Source organism: Coregonus lavaretus (assembly GCF_964263955.1).
Source record: "Coregonus lavaretus genome assembly, chromosome: 35".
Lineage (NCBI taxonomy): Eukaryota > Metazoa > Chordata > Actinopteri > Salmoniformes > Salmonidae > Coregonus > Coregonus lavaretus.
In genome coordinates, this window is record NC_140022.1 from 18,374,933 (window position 1) to 18,397,685 (window position 22,753).

The 22,753-nt window shown below is 42.1% G+C and overlaps 1 protein-coding gene across 1 annotated transcript; it reads left to right on the forward strand.

Annotated features, from left to right (window-relative positions):
* The first annotated feature begins 2,639 nt into the window (after positions 1-2,639).
* Positions 2,640-16,716, forward strand: LOC311109874 (zinc finger CCCH domain-containing protein 15-like). The gene is made up of 10 exons (XM_084152888.1): positions 2,640-2,846; positions 3,424-3,519; positions 8,815-8,920; positions 9,893-10,045; positions 10,133-10,233; positions 11,842-12,024; positions 12,352-12,498; positions 12,619-12,723; positions 12,877-13,009; positions 16,454-16,716. The coding sequence occupies exons 1-10, from the start codon at positions 2,769-2,771 to the stop codon at positions 16,624-16,626; spliced, it is 1,275 nt and encodes a 424-aa protein (XP_084009014.1). The 5' UTR covers positions 2,640-2,768; the 3' UTR covers positions 16,627-16,716.
* Positions 16,717-22,753: the final 6,037 nt, after the last annotated feature.

Below are 22,753 nucleotides of genomic sequence, written 5' to 3' on the forward strand. Positions count from 1 at the left end.
AACGACGCCGGATTCAAAACTTAGAATTGTTCAATTTAAATTATTATGTACAATTCTTGCTACCAATAGAATATTATTTATATGGGGGATACAATCTTCCCAGGTCTGCAGATTTTGCTGCGAAGAGGCAGAATCATTAGATCATTTGTTTTGGTACTGTCCATCTGTAGCTTGTTTTTGGACACAGGTCCAGGAATGGCTAAAGGATGCAATATTTACCTGGAGCTAACCCTGCAGATAGCATTACTGGGTGATCTGAAAAGTCATAGTCAATCGATCAATAATATAATAATACTTATAGCAAAAATGTTTATTTTCAATTTACAATCTGTAGAAACAATGAGAATAGAAAGGTTCAGAACTTTTGTAAAACATCACAGTACAGTTTAAAAATATATGGCAAATAGAAATCCAATATGGATGGTGTTAAGAGATAGATGGGTGGTGTTGAATGGAGTTGAAGGATGGGACTAATAACAACTAATAACAACTAATAACAACAAGAGAACTAATAATGTGTCCATAATAAGTCTATAGGTTATAGGTTGAGCGCTTTTGTGAAAGAGCACAGTTAGAAAGATATGGCATATAGAAGCAAACCGGATGGACATCATGAAAATGATCAGAGAGGTAGAGGGTAGAGGAAGTTCAGGAGTAAAAACAAACAAAATATAATTATTGTAAAATTGACTGTGTCCATAAAATGTATATAGTATGTATAAACTGGAAGTAGAGGCCTAAGAATTGTTGTTCACTAGTTTGCTCCAATTAGGGAAGGGGTGGTGGGGTTAGAAAGTAATAAAGGGAAATATATTTTTTTAAAGGATATGTATATGTGTATGTATATATGTATGTGTGTATGTGTATATACAGCTCCGGAAAAAATTAAGAGACCACTGCAAAAATATAAGTTTCTCTGGTTTTACTAATTATAGGTACAGTGAGGGGAAAAAGTATTTGATCCCTTGGTGATTTTGTACGTTTGCCCACTGACAAAGAAATGATCAGTCTATAATTTTAATGGTAGGTTTATTTGAACAGTGAGAGACAGAATAACAACAAAATAATCCAGAAAAACGCATGTCAAAAATGTTATAAATTTATTTGCATTTTAATGAGGGAAATACGTATTTTACCCCCTCTCAATCAGAAAGATTTCTGGCTCCCAGGTGTCTTTTATACAGGTAACGAGCTGAGATTAGGAGCACACTCTTAAAGGGATTGCTCCTAATCTCAGTTTGTTACCTGTATAAAAGACACCTGTCCACAGAAGCAATCAATCAATCAGATTCCAAACTCTCCACATGGCCAAGACCAAAGAGCTCTAAAAGGATGTCAGGGACAAGATTGTAAACCTACACAAGGCTGGAATGGGCTACAAGACCATCGCCAAGCAGCTTGGTGAGAAGGTGACAACAGTTGGTGCGATTATTAAATACACGGGAGGATCTTGTCAATGATCTCAAGGCAGCTGGGACCATAGTCACCAAGAAAACAATTGTTAACACACTACGCCGTGAAGGACTGAAATCCTGCAGCGCCCGCAAGGTCCCCCTGCTCAAGAAAGCACATATACAGGTCCGTCTGAAGTTTGCCAATGAACATCTGAATGATTCAGAGGAGAACTGGGTGAAAGTGTTGAGGTCAGATGAGACCAAAATCGAGCTCTTTGGCATCAACTCAACTCGACGTGTTTGGAGGAGGAGGAATGCTGCCTATGACCCCAAGAACACCATCCCCACCGTCAAACAAGGAGGTGGAAACATTATGCTTTGGGGGTGTTTTCTGCTAAGGGGACAGGACAACTTCACCGCATCAAAGGGACGATGGACGGGGCCATGTACCGTCAAATCTTGGATGAGAACATCCTTCCCTCAGCCAGGGCATTGAAAATGGGTCCTGGATGAGTGTTCCAGCATGACAATGACCCAAAACACATGGCCAAGGCAACAAATGAGTGGCTCAAGAAGAAGCACATTCTACAATCTTCTCCCTGACATTCTTTTAGAGCTATTTGGTCTTGGCCATGGTGGAGAGTTTGGAATCTGATTGCTTCTGTGGACAGGTGTCTTTTATACAGGTAACAAACTGAGATTAGGAGCACTCCCTTTAAGAGTGTGCTCCTAATCTCGGCTCGTTACCTGTATAAAAGACACCTGGGAGCCAGAAATCTTTCTGATTGAGAGGGGGTCAAATACTTATTTCCCTTATTAAAATGCAAATCAATTTATAACATTTTTTACATGCGTTTTTCTGGATTTCTTTGTTGTTATTCTGTCTCTCACTGTTCAAATAAACCTACCATTAAAATTATAGACTGATCATTTCTTTGTCAGTGGGCAAACGTACAAAATCAGCAGGGGATCCAATACTTTTTTCCCTCACTGTGTATATATATATATATATATATATATATATACACACACACATACATACATTGTGCTCTACCATAAATTAAGATTAATTTCATGAATTGTTACGATGTAGCCACGATTTTGAGTTTGTGGCTGTGGTATAAAGTGACAACCGTTGAGGGACGAGAACGTAAGACAAACGGTCAAACTCTCCAGCACAGGAGGTGTCGGTAATGCACCATTAATGTTTGACGCCAACCTTCCCCCAAAAACACCTATGAAGAAGAAGAGAATTACCACTGACGTCATTCAGCATCAACTTGGTAACAAGTTGTCACGGAGCGGCCTATTAGTACTTCATGTAGCGGTGGCTATCGTAATAGAATAATTCAAAATATAGTTAAATCATTCACGATGCCTCCGAAGAAACCAGCTCAAGCTGCCGCCGGTAGTAAAAAAACGCAAGAAAAGAAGAAGGAAAAGATAATTGAGGTGAAAGCACTTTTGCGCACGATAGCCAAATGATATTGAATAATGCTAAGCTAGTTTGTGAGCTACAACATGTACCGGTAGCTAGCTACAGTAACGTTCAAAGGTTATTTTGTGAAGCTAGCTAGTAAGTTAGACAGAACGTTAGGCGTTAGATGCTAGCTAGTTTTATCACGTATTATTGAACGCAGAACATTTTCCAAACGTTATATTTGCTAGGTACCAAGCTAACAAACGTTAGCGTTCTTATGCTAACCCCTTTTTAAGAACGTGGTAGCTACTTGGTAGCTAACTTGTGCTTGCATGATGTAGCTAGTTAGCTGCAGACAGTAGCCAACAAAGGTTAACATTTTATTTAGTCGAATTAATGTTAGCTAGGTAGCTAAGTTGTCTGATCGTCTGTCCACGGCTAGAATTAACTGCTTAGTTAGTAGTTGTAACACAGATGAAAGGTTGACTAGTTAGTTATCATAGCTTATCGAAACCTTGTTATTTTGTCGTTCAGAGGTTCATTCTAGGTAGCCTGCCAAGTATGTCCTTGTTAAATTGCTGATATTCAATTTGTTTATCTTTTATGTAGGACAAGACATTTGGTTTGAAGAACAAAAAGGGAGGAAAACAACAGAAATTTATCAAGAATGTCTCTCAGCAAGTCAAGCAAGTTCCTGGTAGTAAGGTAAGATTTACCAGTTAGGCCTACAGACTTGTTGTTTCTCAATTAATTTTCCTAATGACCACTGGCTTGACATTTATACAGAGATGTTTGCCATTAGAGCATCATCAACCTATAGCCATAAAAACCCGACTTTTGTTCATGTCTTCTCTCTGGTCAGAATGTACCCCATTCATAGACTAATTGCTATCTTCTGACCGGGGGAGTTTTGTTTATTAGTTGGGATTTGGTTCAATCGTAATAATTGGAACTGCAAACAGTAATTTTAGGAGAAAATATTAATGTAGCCTTCTGGTTTATGTGGCTTCAAAACTTATTTAGTAGATACTTCCAGTTGATTTTTGGCATCCAATGTTGGGACATTGCAACTCTAGATGCTAGTCAAATCATATTTTATTTGCCACATGCGTCGAATACAAAAGGTGTAGACCTTACAGTGAAACGCTTACAAGCCCTTAACCAACAATGCAGGGGAAAAAAGTGTGTATTAAAAAATTATTAAAGAGCAGCAGTAAAATAAATAAACAGTAGGGAGGCTATATACAGGGGGTACCGGTACAGGGTCAATGTGCGGGGGCACCGGTTAGTCAAGGTAATAAACTCAGCAAAAAAAGAAACGTCAATTTTCCAGGACCCTGTCTTTCAAAGATAATTTGTAAAAATCCAAACAACTTCACAGATCTTCATTGTAAAGGGTTTAAACACTGTTTCCCATGCTTGTTTTAATGAACCATGAACAATTAATGAACATGCACCTGTGGAACTGTCATCAATACACTAACAGTTTACAGACGGTAGGCAATTAAGGTCACAGTTATTAAAACTTAGGACACTAAAGAGGCCTTTCTACTGACTCTAAAAAACACCAATCATCTGTGTGAACGTGCCTTAGCCATGCTGCAAGGAGGCATGAGGACTGCAGATGTGGCCAGGGCAATAAATTGCAATGTCTGTACTGTGAGACGCCTAAGACAGCACTACAGGGAGACAGGACGGGCAGCTGATCGTCCTCGCAGTGGAGACCACGTGTAAAAACACCTGCATAGGATCGGTACATCCGAACATGACATTTACATTACATTTTTACATTTACGTCATTTAGCAGACGCTCTTATCCAGAGCGACTTACAGGAGCAATTAGGGTTAAGTGCCTTGCTTAAGGGCACATCGACAGATTTTTCACCTAGTCGGCTCGGGGATTAGAACCAGCGACCTTTCGGTTACTGGCACAACGCTCTTACCCACTAAGCTACCTGAGCTACCTACCTAAGCTACCTGCCGCCCATGACACCTGCGGGACAGGTACAGGATGGCAACAACAACCGCCCGAGTTACACCAGGAACGCACAATCCCTCCATCAGTGCTCAGACTGTCAACAATACATTGACATTTACATTTCTGTAATTTAGCAGACGCTCTTATCCAGAGCGACTTACAAATTGGTGCATTCACCTTATGATAGCCAGTGGGACAACCACTTTACTATATATATATATATATATATATATATATATATATATACACACACACACACACACAGTGGGGAGAACAAGTATTTGATACACTGCCGATTTTGCAGGTTTTCCTACTTACAAAGCATGTAGAGGTCTGTCATTTTTTATCATAGGTACACTTCAACTGTGAGAGACGGAATCTAAACAAAAATCCAGAAAATCACATTATGATTTTTAAGTAATTAATTTGCATTTTATTGCATGACATAAGTATTTGATCACCTACCAACCAGTAAGAATTCCGGCTCTCACAGACCTGTTAGTTTTTCTTTAAGAAGCCCTCCTGTTCTCCACTCATTACCTGTATTAACTGCATCTGTTTGAACTCGTTACCTGTATAAAAGACACCTGTCCACACACTCAAACAGACTCCAACCTCTCCACAATGGCCAAGACCAGAGAGCTGTGTAACGACATCAGGGATAAAATTGTAGACCTGCACAAGGCTGGGATGGGCTACAGGACAATAGGCAAACAGCTTGGTGAGAAGGCAACAACTGTTGGCGCAATTATTAGAAAATGGAAGAAGTTCAAGATGACGGTCAATCACCCTCGGTCTGGGGCTCCATGCAAGATCTCACCTCGTGGGGCATCAATTATCATGAGGAAGGTGAGGGATCAGCCCAGAACTACACGGCAGGACCTGGTCAATGACCTGAAGAGAGCTGGGACCACAGTCTCAAAGAAAACTATTAGTAACACACTACGCCGTCATGGATTAAAATCCTGCAGCGCACGCAAGGTCCCCCTGCTCAAGCCAGCGCATGTCCAGGCCTGTCTGAAGTTTGCCAATGACCATCTGGATGATCCAGAGGAGGAATGAGAGAAGGTCATGTGGTCTGATGAGACAGAAATAGAGCTTTTTGGTCTAAAGAGGAAGAATGATGAGTACAACCCCAAGAACACCATCCCAACCGTGAAGCATGGAGGTGGAAACATCATTCTTTGGGGATGATTTTCTGCAAAGGGGACAGGACGACTGGACCGTATTGAGGGGAGGATGGATGGGGCCATGTATCGCGAGATCTTGGCCAACAACCTCCTTCCCTCAGTAAGAGCATTGAAGATGGGTCGTGGCTGGGTCTTCCAGCATGACAACGACCCGAAACACACAGCCAGGGCAACTAAGGAGTGGCTCCGTAAGAAGCATCTCAAGGTCCTGGAGTGGCCTAGCCAGTCTCCAGACCTGAACACAATCGAAAATCTTTGGAGGGAGCAGAAAGTCCGTATTGCCCAGCGACAGCCCCGAAACCTGAAGGATCTGGAGAAGGTCTGTATGGAGGAGTGGCCCAAAATCCCTGCTGCAGTGTGTGCAAACCTGGTCAAGACCTACAGGAAACGTATGATCTCTGAAATTGCAAACAAAGGTTTCTGTACCAAATATTAAGTTCTGCTTTTCTGATGTATCAAATACTTATGTCATGCAATAAAATGCAAATTAATTACTTAAATCATACAATGTGATTTTCTGGATTTTTGTTTTACATTCCGTCTCTCACAGTTGAAGTGTACCTATGTTAAAAATTACAGACCTCTACATGCTTTGTAAGTAGGAAAACCTGCAAAATCGGCAGTGTATCAAATACTTGTTCTCCCCACTGTGTGTGTGTATATATATATATATATATATATATATATATATATATATATATATATATATATATATATATATATATATATATATATATATATATATATATATATATATATAATGACTGAGAGAGGTTGGACTGAGGGCTTTTAGGCCTGTTGTAAGGCAGGTCCTCACCAGACATCACCGGCAACAACGTATGTCTCTTTACCAGACAGGACTGGCAAAAAGTGCTCTTCTCTGACGAGTCGCGGTTTTGTCTCACCAGGGGTGATGGTCGGATTGGCGTTTATCATCAAAGGAATGAGCATTACACAGAGGCCTGTACTCTGGACGGCATTGATTTGGAGGTGGAGGGTCCGTCATGGTCTGGAGCGGTGTGTCAAAGCATCATCAGACTGAGCTTGTTGTCATTGCAGGCAATCTCAACGTTGTGCGTTACAGGGAAGACATCCTCCTCCCTCATGTGGTACCCTTCCTGCAGGCTCATCCTGACATGACCCTCCAGCATGACAATGCCACCAGCCATACTGCTCGTTCTGTGCATGATTTCCTGCAATACAGGAATGTCAGTGTTCTGCCATGGCCAGCGAAGAGCCCTGAACTTAATCCCATTGAGCATGTCTGGGACCTGTTGGATCGGAGGGTGAGGGCTAGGGCCATTCCCCCCCAGAAATGTCTGGGAACTTGCAGGTGCCTTGGTGGAAGAGTGGGGTAACATCTCACAGCAAGAACTGGCAAATCTGGTGCAGTCCGTGAGGAGGAGATGCACTGCAGTACTTAATGCAGCTGGTGGCCACACCAGATACTGACTGTTACTATTTACACATGTTACGTTTGCTGAAAATAAACGCAGTTGACAGTGAGGACGTTTCTTTTTTTGCTGAGTTTATGTACAATTTACATTTTAGTCATTTAGCAGATGCTCTTATCCAGAGCGACTTACAGTTATTGAGTGCATACGTTTTCATACTGGTCCCCCGTGGGAATCGAACCCACAACCCTGGCGTTGCAAACGCCATGCTCTACCAACTGAGATACACGGGACATATGGGTAGAGTTAAAGTGACTATGCATAGATAATAAACAGAGTAAAACGGGGTGAGGTGGGGGGACAATGCAGATAGTCCGGGTATCCATGATTAGCTGTTCAGGAGTCTTATGGCTTGGGGGTAAAAGGTGTTAAGAAGCCTTTTGGACCTAGACTTGGCGTTCCGGTACCGCTTGCCGTGCGGTAGCAGAGAGAACAGTCCATGACTAGGGTGACTGGAGTCTTTGACAATTTTTAGGGCCTTCCTCTGACACCGCCTGGTATAGAGGTCCTGGATGGCAGGAAGCTTGGCCCAAGTGATGTACTGGGCCGTACGCACTACCCTCTGTAGTGCCTTGCGGTCAGAGGCCGAGCAGTTGCCAGACCAGGCGGTAAGCAACCAGTCAGGATGCTCTCGATGGTGCAGCTGTATAACTTTTTGAGGATGTGAGGACCCATTCCAAATCTTTTCAGTCTCCTGAGGGGGAATAGGCTTTGTTGTGCCCTCATCACGACTGTCTTGGTGTGTTTGGACCATGAAAGTTTGATGTGGACACCACGGACATTGAAGCTCTCAACCTGTTCCACTACAGCACCGTCGATAAGAATGGGGTCGTGCTCAGCCTGCAAAGTAAATACTTCTAAGACAGCTAAGATAAATGACTAAACTAGAAAAGGTTAATTTCCTGAATTTGTGGGCTTGCTTCAGCTGAATCAAAATGTGTAACCTACCATAGCCATTTGATCTTTTTTAATAGAATGAGATCATTATTTCAAAAGGCATAAAATGTATGCACACGATGCATGCATACTAACTGAGCTCATGCAGGTGTTTACATGGTTTTGCGCATGTGCCAGATGATCGGAATTTCAACAGCAGGACAAGCATTTTAAAATGTTGGTTTGATAATACTTTCCTGTGGATATTTTGTCAATTTCCACTGGCATAGGACCAACCAAGTGGACAATTGGCAGAGTAAGTCCAAATGACAGTTAATTCAACAAACTGGCTACTCAAGGCAAAACAAGGCACCTTCTGGAAAATTTAAATGGATATAAAGCCAACCTAATCTCAGCAAGCTATAGCTTTCTATTAGGTCAGGAGGCCGGCAAACCTGATTCCTGTTGTGGACTTATGACTAACTTGATCATGTTTTCCTAGGTTGGTGCGGAAGGGGACAAGAACAAAAAGGGTGACAAGAAGAAAGAGTTAGATGAGCTGAACGAGCTTTTCAAGCCAGTGGTGGCTGCTCAGAAAGTCGCTAAAGGTGAGGATGGAAATGTCTTCAGCTTGTCGTCTATATTCCGCTGCAAAGTTTCCTCTGGTACATAGATTATATTAAACAGAGCATTTTTCAGACAAAAGGACATTTTGCAACCTTACCCTATCGAATGCTTAACAAACTCATATCGTGAGGCTTAATCACTGATTAGGCCGTTGTGGTCTACCCGCTACTAGTGTTTGTCAAGAATTAGAACATGGTAAAGGTGCAAAAAGGTATTACGATATAAACTGAGCATTTTCAGACAATCTTTGTGCACCAGGCAAGCTACAGTGTTTATCCTCAATCTATAAAAGCCATCAGGTGTGCGTGGAGTTGCATAATAATGATATGCCATTTAGCAGACGCTTTTATCCAAAGCGACTTACAGTCATGCGTGCATACATTTTTTGTGTATGGGTGGTCCCGGGGATCGAACCCACTACCTTGGCGTTACAAGCGCCGTGCGGTTATGTGTCGGAGATACTATAAGAGATGTTCAATGTTTTTCTATTTGGAATTTTAACATTATTCATTCCATTAGTAGATAGTTTTATCTGGAGGGTTATATCATAGGTTTCAATTGACACAATTTGCAATGTGAGTTCTAAGGTTATTGCAATGCATGAGTGCTCTGTAAAAGAGCTGTCTCAAATTACAAGATTTACACTAAAATGTAAAAGTATTTGTAACATCTTTAACAAATGTTTGCTGTTATGTTCATAAAGTGCTTACAGATTATATTGCATGTTTCAATGAATGAGTTTGTAAAGACTTATGTTTTTGATGTACATAATTTAAGTAATTACCCAATAGTGTTACCCTGTGTTGGGTTACAATAACAAAAGAGAAGGATATTTTCGGAATGTGTAATTATTCTGTTCATTCCACCTATCTATGGCAACAGTGGCAGGAAAGAGGTAATGAGCGCGAGAAGAAACATTCAGTACTTATTACATTTTCCTCTTAATTCTGCAGGGGTGGACCCAAAGTCAGTTCTCTGTGCCTTCTTCAAGCAAGGCCAATGTACCAAGGGAGACAAGTGCAAGTTCTCCCACGATTTGACACTCGAGAGGAAGTGTGAGAAACGGAGCCTCTATGTTGACAAGAGAGATGATGAGCTTGAGAAAGGTTAGTGTCTTCTAATCATTAGTGTTGTCAGCAGTGAAGAAACAACTGATGTTTTGTAGAGCTCACTATTTATCCTGTTTTGTATAGATACCATGGATAATTGGGATGAGAAGAAGCTGGAGGAGGTAGTGAACCAGAAGCACGGAGAAGCTGAAAAGAAGAAAGCTCAAAGCTCAAAAACTCAAATTGTATGTTTTGGCACATCCATCTAAGAGCTAAGATTCATCAGTACTGCATTCTGAAAGTCTTCAGACCCCTTCCCCTTTTCCACATTTTGTGTTACAGCCTTATTCTAAAATGGATTAAATAAATAAAAATCCTCATCAATACCCCATAATGACAAAGCGGGAAAAAAAAGTATTCAGACCCATTGCTAGGAGACTCGAAATTGAGCTCAGGTGCATCCTGTTTCCATTGATCATCCTTGAGATGTTTCTACAACTTGATTGGAGTCCACCTGTGGTAAATTCAATTGATTGTACATGATTTGGAAAGGCACACACCGGTCTATATAAGGTCCCACAGTTGACAGTGCATGTCAGAGAAAACACAGCCATGAGGTCGAAGGAATTGTCTGTGGAGCGCCAAGACAGGATTGTGTTAAGGCACAGATCTGGGGAAGGGTACCAAAACATTTCTGCAGCATTGAATGTTCCCAAGAACACAGTGGCCTCCATCGTTCTTAAATGGAAGTAAGTTTGGAACCACCAAGACTCTTCCTAGAGCTGGCCGCCCGCCAAACTGAGCAATCGGGTGAGTAGGGACTTGGTTAGGGGAGGTGACCAAGAACCCGATGGTCACTCTGACAGAGCTCTAGAGTTCCTCTGTGGAGATGGGAGAACCTTCCAGAAGGACAACCATCTCTGCAGCACTCCACCAATCAGGCCTTTATGGTAGAGTGGCCAGACGGAGGCCACTCCTCAGTAAAAGGCACATGACAGCCCGCTTGGAGTTTGCCAAAAGGCACCTTAAGACTCTCAGATCATGAGAAACAAGATTATCTGGTCTGATGAAACCTAGATTGAACTCTTTGGCCTGAATGCCAAGTATCACGTCTGGAGGAAACCTGGCACCATCCCTACGGTGAAGCATGGTGTGAGCATCGTGCTGTGGGGGTGTTTTTCAGCGGCATGGACTGGGAGACTAGTCAGGATCGAGGGAAAGATGAATGGAGCAAAGTACAGAGAGATCCTTGATGAAAACCTGCTCCAGAGTGCTCAGGACCTCAGACTGGGGCAAAGGTTCACCTTCCAACAGGACAACGACGCTAAGCACACAGCCAAGACAACGCAGGAGTGGCTTCGGGACAGGTCTCAGAATATCCTTGAGTGGCCCAGCCAGAAGCCGGACTTGAACCCGATCGAACATCTCTGGAGAGACGTGAAAATAGCTGTGCAGCAACGCTCCCCATCCAACCTGACAGAGCTTGAGAGGATCTGCAGAGAATAATGGGAGAAACTCCCCAAATACAGGTGTGCCAAGCTTGTAGCGTCATCCTCGAGGCTGCAATTGCTGCCAAAGATGCTTCAACAAAGTACTGAGTAAAGGGTCTGAATACTTATGTAAATGTATATTTCAGTTTTTTTATTTTCAATCAATTTGCAAAAATTTATAAAAAAAACAGTTTTTTATTTGTCATTATGGGGTATTGTGAATTGATGAGGGGGAAAACACAATTTAATCCATTTTAACATAACAAAATGTGGAAAAAGTCAAGGGGTCTGAATACTTTCCGAATGCACTGTATATTAAGATACATTGGCCATAGACTGACTTCTGCTTTTATCGTCTTGTAGGTTTGCAAGCATTTCCTTGATGCCATTGAAAACAACAAATATGGTTGGTTTTGGGTATGTCCTAGTGGAGCTGACACTTGTATGTACCGCCATGCATTGCCTGCTGGGTTTGTGCTCAAGAAAGACAAGAAAAAGGACGAAAAGGAAGATGAAATCTCAATGGAAGAGTTGATAGAGAATGAGGTAGATTTGACCACTTTTTCACTAAAATTCATGTTTCTACTTGAGATATCTGTCTAGTGTGTTATTTGGCCCATATTACGCTTAAAGCCACAATGGCCACAATGTTTGTTTCAGTCGGCAGCCCACCACTTTATCCACTCTGAAATTCATAAAGAGCTATGGATGCCAGGACTGGCTGTTAATGTTTGAGATCACTCGTTGACCAACATAAAACAAATCCAAAATGTGACTTATTCAATAACATAGTGCTGAGATTGAGATCCTGTGAAGTTTCTGTGGGCTGTTGTTATTTAAGAAATGTTACCAAACAATTACTTTGTCTATCAGCGATCTGCCCTCGGACCAAATGTCACCCGAATAACTCTGGAGACCTTCTTGGCCTGGAAAAAGAGGAAAAGGCAAGAGAAAGTGGCGAAGGCAGAGCAAGACATGGAGAAAAAGAAGGCTGATTTCAATGCTGGCAGGTCCTTTGGGGTGAGCTTTGATTTTGTTTTGTCGCCAAACCTCGAAATAGTCATTTATTTCGATTGCAGTATCACATCTTACAGATAAGTGGAAAACATTTTAATACTAACACAAGTTTTTGTTCTGTAGGTTAGCGGCCGTCAAGTATTTGAGTTCTGCCCTGATCTGGCTGATGATGACGATGAGGAGGCTGATGACATAAAATATGTTGAGGACGATGATGATGTTGAAGAGGTAAGCCTGATAAACACATTTTTAAATAGGCATGTATCTCTGGGGATACTCAGGAAATCTTTACTGAAGTAGCTTGAGGAAGTGTGTTGGTGATTTAATTATCATGAAGTGATACTTCTGTATGACATTGTTACTGGTTATCCCTCCCCACAGGTTGAAGATGTTCAGGAGTTCCAGGACATCGATCTAGCCAGGTTTGTTCCAAAGGAAGTTGACAACACCGGAATAACTGTTGCTGCAGTTGACAGATTCACAGCCAAATCGAAGCCAACAAAGGAAATTAATGGTGAGTGTTTGAAATTATTCTCTGTCAATAAAATGAATGGAAGCTACATTATCCTTGATCACCATTTTTTTCCTAAGCATTTATCTTTCTATCCCAATATGTTTTCCATATCATGTCTGTCTTTTAAACCTCTTTCTATCACACAATTGTCCCCCAGCCTTTAAAGGGGCAATCCGGGATTCACTTGTTTTGGTAAACAGCTGGTAAACTCTCAAATTCGTAGACAGACCTAATGATACAACAAGGACTGACCATCCATGAGATCAAAATTATAGATTTAACCATATTTTAACGGGGCAATCTGCAGTTGGTACGTTCACTTTTTGGATTTATAAATGAATGATATGTCCCCATTGACTCTTGAAGAATAATTCTTATAAATGCCTCATAAGCTTAGTTCAACTGTCGTACCCCATCAGAACACAAAATATAAGCTTATCTTACTCCAATGTTTGTAAACAAAGGAAAATGTGGTTAAAACCAGGGTTTATAACTGACATTTTCCAATCGTTTCATTCTGAACAGAAGCACTATTTTTCTCTCGCTTCGTTCCACTGTTCCGACCAGCAAAATAAAGTTCTGAACCAGCTCAAAAAAAAGTTACTGTTTATCGTTCCTTTCTGTTCCTATTTTAACCTGTGAAATCAAGTTGTTTACATTTTAGCTCATTTAAAGTACTTCACCAACCAGTGCGGATTGAACAGGCAAGATAGTTTACATGGGTGATGAACACAAGTGTACCCTATGGCGCAAGATGTGACTGACATTTTACGGGTGGGGAGCGAGTGAAGAGAGGGTTGACGAGCAGGCTTGAAGCACTAGGCATCTTATGACATGCATTATCTGAATTAGGTCCACAGAATTATACCTAGGAGGAGCAGCTTCTATGAAGGAACTTTGAATGTCCTTTTGAGATAGCTAACAAGCTTGTGTGTGCAGAGCGGCACCAGAATTACAAGCATTTCGCTACATCACATCACATTTTATTTGATTAGAAACACGTTCTACCTTTTTGTAGGTAATAAATCCAATGTGAAATGTGATAACTAGGCCTATAGTAATCCTTAAGTAGCATTGAAAAATGTAATCCATTCTCTAGCTAAAACAAAATCTCTCACGATTCTAATGTCAATACAGTAGGCTATACTTTGGAGGGGCAGGGAGCCTGCACACACTGGCAAATATGTTCAGCTTGTGGGACTAGAAAAAATGGCTGCAACGTAAAATAACGTTATTAACCAATTTCCATGTTTTTAAAATAAAGGTTCTGTTCCGGAACAGTATGGATCACTTTCGTTCCATTTCTGTTCTTTGAAACATTTCTTTATTTCCCGGTTTTCGGTTCTGTTCCCTGAACCGGTTCCAACTCCTGGTTAAAACTATCATTTTGATATCATGGATGGTCAGTCCTTGCATCCATAGCTCTATGAATTTGAGTGGTTACATTTCTCCAGCTGCATCCCATAGCTTTTTACCGAAACAGGGGCATGGAGGACACTTTGTATCACGTGAGGATTTCCCCTTTAAGCTATACAGTGTTTGTTTACAATTACATTGCTTACAAAAAATTGCATAAAATAAGCATATATTTTGGGTTCTGATGGGGTATGACAGTTTAACTAAACTCATGAGGAATTCATAAGTTATATTCTACAGGAATCAATGGCTACATGAAATTATTTTCAAAAGTCCAAAAATTTAAATTCTTATCCCGGATGCTCCTTGCATAAAGATGACTCCCTTACCACGTCACCTACCATTGCAATTTTGTTCATGGGTCACAGCACAGATGCTGCGTGTGTGTGTGTGTGTGTGTGTGTGTGTGTGTGTGTGTATATATAGTGCCTTCGGAAAGTGTTCACAACCCTTGACGTTTTCCACATTTTGTTAGGTTACAGCCTTATTCTAAAATTGATTAAATTGTTTTTTCCCCTCATCTACACACTACCCCATAATGACAAAGCAAAAACTGTTTTTAGAAAGTATTCAGACCCTTTACTCAGTACTTTGTTGAAGCACCTTTGGCAGCTATTGCAGCCTTGAGTCTTCTTGGGTATGATGCTACAAGCTTGGCACACCTGTATTTTGGGAGTTTCTCCCATTCTTCTCTGCAGATCCTCTCAAGCTCTGTCAGGTTGGATGGGGAGCTGCACAGCTATTTTCAGGTCTCTCCTGAGATGTTTGATCGGGTTCATGTCCAGGCTCTGGCTGGGCCACTCAAGGATATTCAGAGACTTGTCCCGAAGCCACTCCAGCGTTGTCTTGGCTGTGTGCTTAGGGTTGTTGTCCTGTTGGAAGGTGAACCTTTGCCCCAGTTGGAGGTCCTGAGTGCTCTGGAGCAGGTTTTCCATCAAGGATCTCTCTGTACTTTGCTCCATTCATCTTTGCCTCGATCCTGACTAGTCTCCCAGTCCCTCCGACTGAAAAACATCCCCACAGCATGATGTTGCCACCACGCTTCACCGTAGGGATGGTGCCAGGTTTCCTCCAGATGTGACACTTGGCATTCAGGCCAAAGAGTTCAATCTTGGTTTCATCAGACCAGAGAATCTTGTTTCTCATGGTCTGAGAGTCTTAAGGTGCCTCTTGGCAAACTCCAAGCGGGCTGTCATGTGCCTTTTACTGAGGAGTGGCTTCCGTCTGGCCACTCTACCATAAAGGCCTGATTGGTGGAGTGATGGAGAGATGGTTGTCCTTCTGGAAGGTTCTCCCATCTCCACAGAGGAACTCTAGAGCTCTTGTCAGAGTGACCATTGGGTTCTTGGTCACCTCCCTGACCAAGGCCCTTCTCCCACGATTGCTCAGTTTGGCCGGGCGGCCAGCTCTAGGAAGAGTTTTGGTGGTTCCATACTAATTCCATTTAAGAATGATGGAGACCACTGTGTTCTTTGGGACCTTCAATGCTGCAGTCATTTTTTGGTACCCTTCCCCAGATCTGTGCCTCGACACAATCCTGTCTCGGCACTCTACGGACAATTCCTTCGACCTCATGGCTTTGTTTTTGCTCTGACATGCACTGTCAACTGTGGGACCTTATATAGACCGGTGTGTGCCTTTCCAAATCATGTCCAATCAATTGAATTTACCACAGGTGGACTCCAATCAAGTTGTGAAACATTTTAAGGATGATCAATGGAAACAGGATGCACCTGAGCTCATTTGAGTCTCGTAGCAAAGGGTCTGAATACTTATGTAAATAAAGTATTTCTGTTTTATTTGTAATACATTTGCAGACATTTCTAAACTTGTTTTCACTTTGTCATTATGGGGTATTGTGTGTAGATTGCTGAGGAGTTTTATTTATTTAATCCATTTTAGAATAAGGCTGTAACGTAACAAAATGTGGAAAAAGTCAAGGGGTCTGAATACTTTCAGCGGCACTATCTGATGCCTTTGACTGAGCATATGTGTTGTTCTGAACCTGTACCTTGCACTCTCTCCCAGATGACCAGCTGAACGGGGCTTGCGGAGGTGTGGAGGAGAACGGACACGACAGGGAAGACGAGACTCTCGATGACAAAGAAGCAGAGCCCGTGCCTGTGGACGAGAACCTTTTCACCGGCGAGGACCTGGACGAACTGGATGAAGAACTCAACACACTGGACCTGGATGACTGACAATGATGACTTCTAATAGAACAGTGCCTCATGGACTATGAAGAAGAGATGACTAAAACAGATTCACAATAAAACATCCTGATGCTCACATCTTGTTGCTGCTGCTGTTTTCTTTCCCTCTCAGTGGTCCTGATTGCTAAGAGAGTGAAAAGGATTTTAGAGGGGTTACATCTTGAACGTGGTTCATGTGAAATCACCCGTTCTTTCTGGCTGTCCTGAATCCTGTCTATTGATGTTTGGTTCTATTGTATAAACATCCTCCTGACTTGTATTATTAGACCATACCATGACAGATTGTGCAACTCCTTTCGAGAATGTACAAGGGGGAGGTAGGGTTCTAGTGTAAAAAAAACGGATTAAATAGCAGATTAAGAGCAATTCCATAGTCATACAATTATTTGACACTTTTGGACTCTGCATATATTGAGTTTTACAGAATAAAGAGCCATGACGTAGAGACCTGGAGGAATACATCCAAAACACCACGCAAAGAGAATGTTCGCTATGTGTCGATATTGATAGGAATGAAAGAAAGGCAAATGTTGCTCTCAGATCAGCATTTCCCATTCAAATCTAACCTTAACATTAGAATTATTCCACAATACTGACAACGGATCAGCTACTAGAAAGAATCTATGGCTGCAAATATTGAGGTGGCTTATTCTAATGCTTACCCTATAATAATGCACTAAATCAAGATTGGGCACATTGCGCATATCATGAAATATATTGAGGCAATTACAGACCGTAGCCTACAATTAGCAAAATATAAATCGGTTGAATGAACATGACATTTATTAAGTATTCAGACCCCTTGACTTTTTCCACATTTTGTTACATTTCAGCATTCTAAAATGAATTAAATTGTTTTTTTCCCCCTCGGCAATCTACACACACTACCCCATAATGACAAAACAAAAACAGGTTTTTAGACATTTTTGCAAATGTATTAAAAATAAACTGATTACATTTCAATAAGTATTCAGACCCTATCCTCAGTACTTTGTTGAAGCAACGATGCAGCCTTGAGTCTTTGGTATGATGCTACAAACATGGCACACCTGTATTTGGGGAGTTTCTCCCATTCTATTCTGCAGATCCTCTCAAGCTCTGTCAGGTTGGATGGGGAGTGTCGCTGCACAGCTACTTTCAGGTTTCTCCAGAGATGTTCGATCAGGTTCAAGTCCGGGCTCTGGCTGGACCAGTCTAGGACATTCTGAGACTTGTCCCGAAGCCACTCCTGCGTTGTCTTGGCTGTGTGCTTAGGGTCGTTGTACTATTGGAAGGTGAACCTTCACCCCAGTCTGAGGTCCTGAGTGCTCTGTACTTTGCTCCGTTCATCTTTAACCCAATCCTGACTAGTCTCCCAGGCCCTGCCCCTGAAAAACATCCCCACAGCATGATGCTGCCACCACTATGCTTCACCGTAGGGATGGTGCCATGTTTCCTCCAGACGGGACGCTTGGCATTCAGGCCAAAGAGTTCAATCTTGGTTTCATCAGACTAGAGAATCTTGTTTCTCATGGTCTGAGAGTCTTTAGGTGCCTTTTGGCAAACTCCAAGCAGGCTTTCATGTGCCTTTTACTGAGGAGTGGCTTCCGTCTGGCCACTACCATAAAGGCCTGATTGGTGGAGTGCTGCAGAGATGGTTGTCCTTCTGCAAGGTTCTACCATTTCCACAGAGGATCTCTGGCGCTCTGCCAGAGTGACCATCAGGTTCTTGGTCACCTCCCTGACTAAGGCCCTTCTCCCCCGATTGCTCAGTTTGGCCAGGCGGCCAGCTCTAGGAAGAGTCTTGGTGGTTCCAAACTTCTTCCATTTAAGAATGATGGAGGCCAATGGGGACCTTCAATGTTGCAGAAGTGTTTTGGTACCCTTCCCCAGATCTGTGCCTCGACACAATCCTGTCTCGGAGCTCTACGGACATTTCCTTCGACCTCATGGTTGGTTTTTGCTCTGATATGCACTGTCAACTATGGGACCTTATATAGACAGGTGTGTGCATTTCCAAATCATGTCCAATCAATTGAATTTACCACAGGTGGACTCCAATCAAGTTGTAAAAACATCTCAAGTGTGAGCAATGGAAACAGGATGCATCTGAGCTCAATTTTGAGTCTCATAGCAAAGGGTCTGAATTGTTATGTAAATAAGGTATTTCTGTTTTTTTTTTATAAATTTGGAAAAAATTCTAAAAACCTGTTCGCTTTGCCATTATCGGGTATTGTGTGTCGATTGAGGATTATTATTTAAATCCATTTTAGAATAAGGCTGTAACGTAACAAAATGTGGAATAAGACAACGGGTCTGAATACTTTCCGAATGCACTGTATGTAGCCTAAAGGCTGCTGTAGGCTATTTTAATGCAGTCATCACGGTTTTCACTTGAAGCATCTTTTAGAATCCTTCGCTTGTTTGTAACAATTGCAAAGACATTGGCAACTTTGTATTTGTAGTCAACTTCAATGTGAAGTTAAGAAACATCTTGATTTTATGTTTAGCAGAGATCTTCTGTGTAGGGAAAAAACTCCTCAAACGATGCACTTAGCGGTTCTATGAGTGGTCTGAGGCAGTCGGTAAATAACGAACGTTTTCAAGTGCAACTTTAGTAATGATGGTTTTGGGAAACAGCTCGGAGATTTAACGATGCTCCTACGAAGGTTCTATCGCTGAACTTAGCCTGAAGATTTTGCAACCAACAACCCATATTCAAGTTTAGTTTTCTAAATGAATCAGAGAATGTAAGATTTGATTGCTTTGATCCTGCTTTCTGGAACACCCCACTGTTGAGCCCAGTTTATATACCTGGTTCTAAGATGCATCCTTTGTCCTGATCTTGTCCACATTCTGATTGTGCCCACATTTTTAGACCTGTGTAGACGATTAAAAGACTTGGTGATCTGATTGTGATCTTCCTGACCACCTCTAGCGGTGCCTGGATATGTTTAGACGGATTTGAACAGTGAAACCATTTAAATCACCATTATCCGCCCTCAAAAATCATTGACATGTGACTGCAATTAACGGAAGGCATAAATGTGTCTTAAAATAAAAACATATTTTGACAGAATCTGTGAAACAATTAGCAAACAGGGAGGGACCAAGATATCTGTCCACTGTCTGCATTGTGACCAGATAAGACACATGTTACTACCATGTGTAGATGCAACGGCTACAATGTGGGCAACATCAGAATGTGGATAAGATCAGGACAAAGGATGCATGTTATCACCTGGAATGAACAAGGCTAGTGTACATTAAAGCACCTTGTCACATGGTTTGAGAGCATAAAAAAAACGTAGCTATGGGATACAAAATAACTTTAAGGCTGAAAGAGGAACGGTGCATTAATTATGTTAGAATTGGTAATGGTGTTTAGCTCATTCTTCAAGGCAGGCTAGCAAACACTAAAATGTAATTGATTTTAGATGCTGTAGTTTTCACCACGTCTTCCCTCAAGCCGTGGTTGCACACATTTAACATGTGGTTGTGACAAAATTCCCTGGTCCCTCCCTGTATGCAAATTCAACCAACCCTTATGGACCTACCGTTATGACACAAGCTATATAAATCGACAGAAAACCGCACCCTGTTATAGTCAAATGTAGTACTCATCATTACAGCCTATTTTTGTTATCCAATGATTTAAGACTGGGTGGAATACTGTCCCGATAACCTCGACCTGCCCACAGCCATACAAAATAAATATTTAGAGGATCTCTCCCATCCCTAAATAAAGTCCCCACACAAATTAGCTATCTGGATGTGTGTACAAAATACAATTAATGCACAGGATAAAGATAAAGAATTTTGTGTTGTGAGAAAATAAATAAAACATTTCGGATTTCAATCTCCACCACCCTTTGTAGCGCTTTTTGACCATCCTCCCCGATTCAGAATACAGTGGGGGAAAAAAGTATTTAGTCAGCCACCAATTGTGCAAGTTCTCCCACTTAAAAAGATGAGAGGCCTGTAATTTTCATCATAGGTACACGTCAACTATGACAGACAAATTGAGGAGAAAAAATCCAGAAAATCACATTGTAGGATTTTTTATGAATTTATTTGCAAATTATGGTGGAAAATAAGTATTTGGTCAATAACAAAAGTTTCTCAATACTTTGTTATATACCCTTTGTTGGCAATGACACAGGTCAAACGGTTTCTGTAAGTCTTCACAAGGTTTTCACACACTGTTGCTGGTATTTTGGCCCATTCCTCCATGCAGATCTCCTCTAGAGCAGTGATGTTTTGGGGCTGTCGCTGGGCAACACAGACTTTCAAATCCCTCCAAAGATTTTCTATGGGGTTGAGATATGGAGACTGGCTAGGCCACTCCAGGACCTTGAAATGCTTCTTACGAAGCCACTCCTTCGTTGCCCGGGCGGTGTGTTTGGGATCATTGTCATGCTGAAAGACCCAGCCACGTTTCATCTTCAATGCCCTTGCTGATGGAAGGAGGTTTTCACTCAAAATCTCACAATACATGGCGCCATTCATTCTTTCCTTTACACGGATCAGTCGTCCTGGTCCCTTTGCAGAAAAACAGCCCCAAAGCATGATGTTTCCACCCCCATGCTTCACAGTAGGTATGGTGTTCTTTGGATGCAACTCAGCATTCTTTGTCCTCCAAACAAGACGAGTTGAGTTTTTACCAAAAAGTTCTATTTTGGTTTCATCTGACCATATGACATTCTTCCAATCCTCTTCTGGATCATCCAAATGCACTCTAGCAAACTTCAGACGGGCCTGGACATGTACTGGCTTAAGCAGGGGGACACGTCTGGCACTGCAGGATTTGAGTCCCTGGCGGCGTAGTGTGTTACTGATGGTAGGCTTTGTTACTTTGGTCCCAGCTCTCTGCAGTTCATTCACTAGGTCCCCCCGTGTGGTTCTGGGATTTTTGCTCACCGTTCTTGTGATCATTTTGACCCCACGGGGTGAGATCTTGCGTGGAGCCCCAGATTGAGGGAGATTATCAGTGGTCTTGTATGTCTTCCATTTCCTAATAATTGCTCCCACAGTTGATTTCTTCAAACCAAGCTGCTTACCTATTGCAGATTCAGTCTTCCCAGCCTGGTGCAGGTCTACAATTTTGTTTCTGGTGTCCTTTGACAGCTCTTTGGTCTTGGCCATAGTGGAGTTTGGAGTGTGACTGTTTGAGGTTGTGGACAGGTGTCTTTTATACTGATAACAAGTTCAAACAGGTGCCATTAATACAGGTAACGAGTGGAGGACAGAGGAGCCTCTTAAAGAAGAAGTTACTGGTCTGTGAGAGCCAGAAATCTTGCTTGTTTGTAGGTGACCAAATACTTATTTTCCACCATAATTTGCAAATAAATTCATTAAAAATCCTACAATGTGATTTTATGGAAAAATAATTCTCAATTTGTCTGTCATAGTTGACGTGTACCTATAATGAAAATTACAGGCCTCTCTCATCTTTTTAAGTGGGAGAACTTGCACAATTGGTGGCTGACTAAATACTTTTTTCCCCCACTGTAGCTAGTAATGGCATAGTCTCAGCACTGTCTGGTAACAATCCACAAACCCAACAATCTGGTCAGGTTTGGATACAGGTTCAGGTCAGCGGGGTCATCCACTTCTGGGCTTCCCCTGGTGGAAGCCAGGCCTTGAGGTCGGGGAGAGGTTACTAGCACGTTCACCCGCCTCTGGCTCGAAGTCTGCTACCACCCAGAGGATGCCCACAGCCACAAGGGCTGTGAGTCCCAGAGTGCCCCTACTGGGTTGTAGGAGTAACAAGAGCGACATCACCTTCTGGCTCTGCTACTTGCTTACAGTGGGAGGCGTGGATCCAGGTGTCTTTCCCTAAGAACTTTACCGCCTTTGGGGTAGTGAGGGCGATCTGATGTGGTCCTTTCCACCTGGGTTTCAAAGGTCCCCCCTTTGCTGCTATAACAGCCTCCACTCTTCTGGGAAGGCTTTCCACTAGATGTTGGAACATTGATGTAGGGACTTGCTTCCATTCAGCCACAAGAGCATTAGTGAGGTCGGACACTGATGTTGGGTGATTAGGCCTGGCTCGCAGTTCTTCCACACTGATCTCGACAAACGATTTCTATATGGACCATTCATTGTGCTGAAACAGGAAAGGGCCTTCCCCAAA

Excerpts from the sequence above, each read along its gene's own strand:
- LOC311109874 (XM_084152888.1), top strand. The coding sequence starts at position 2,769 with ATGCCTCCGAAGAAACCAGCTCAAGCTGCCGCCGGTAGTAAAAAAACG. Across the intron at positions 2,847-3,423 it reads AGAAGGAAAAGATAATTGAG|GACAAGACATTTGGTTTGAA; the intron begins GTGAAAGCACTT and ends TCTTTTATGTAG. Across the intron at positions 12,499-12,618 it reads ATGCTGGCAGGTCCTTTGGG|GTTAGCGGCCGTCAAGTATT; the intron begins GTGAGCTTTGAT and ends TTTGTTCTGTAG.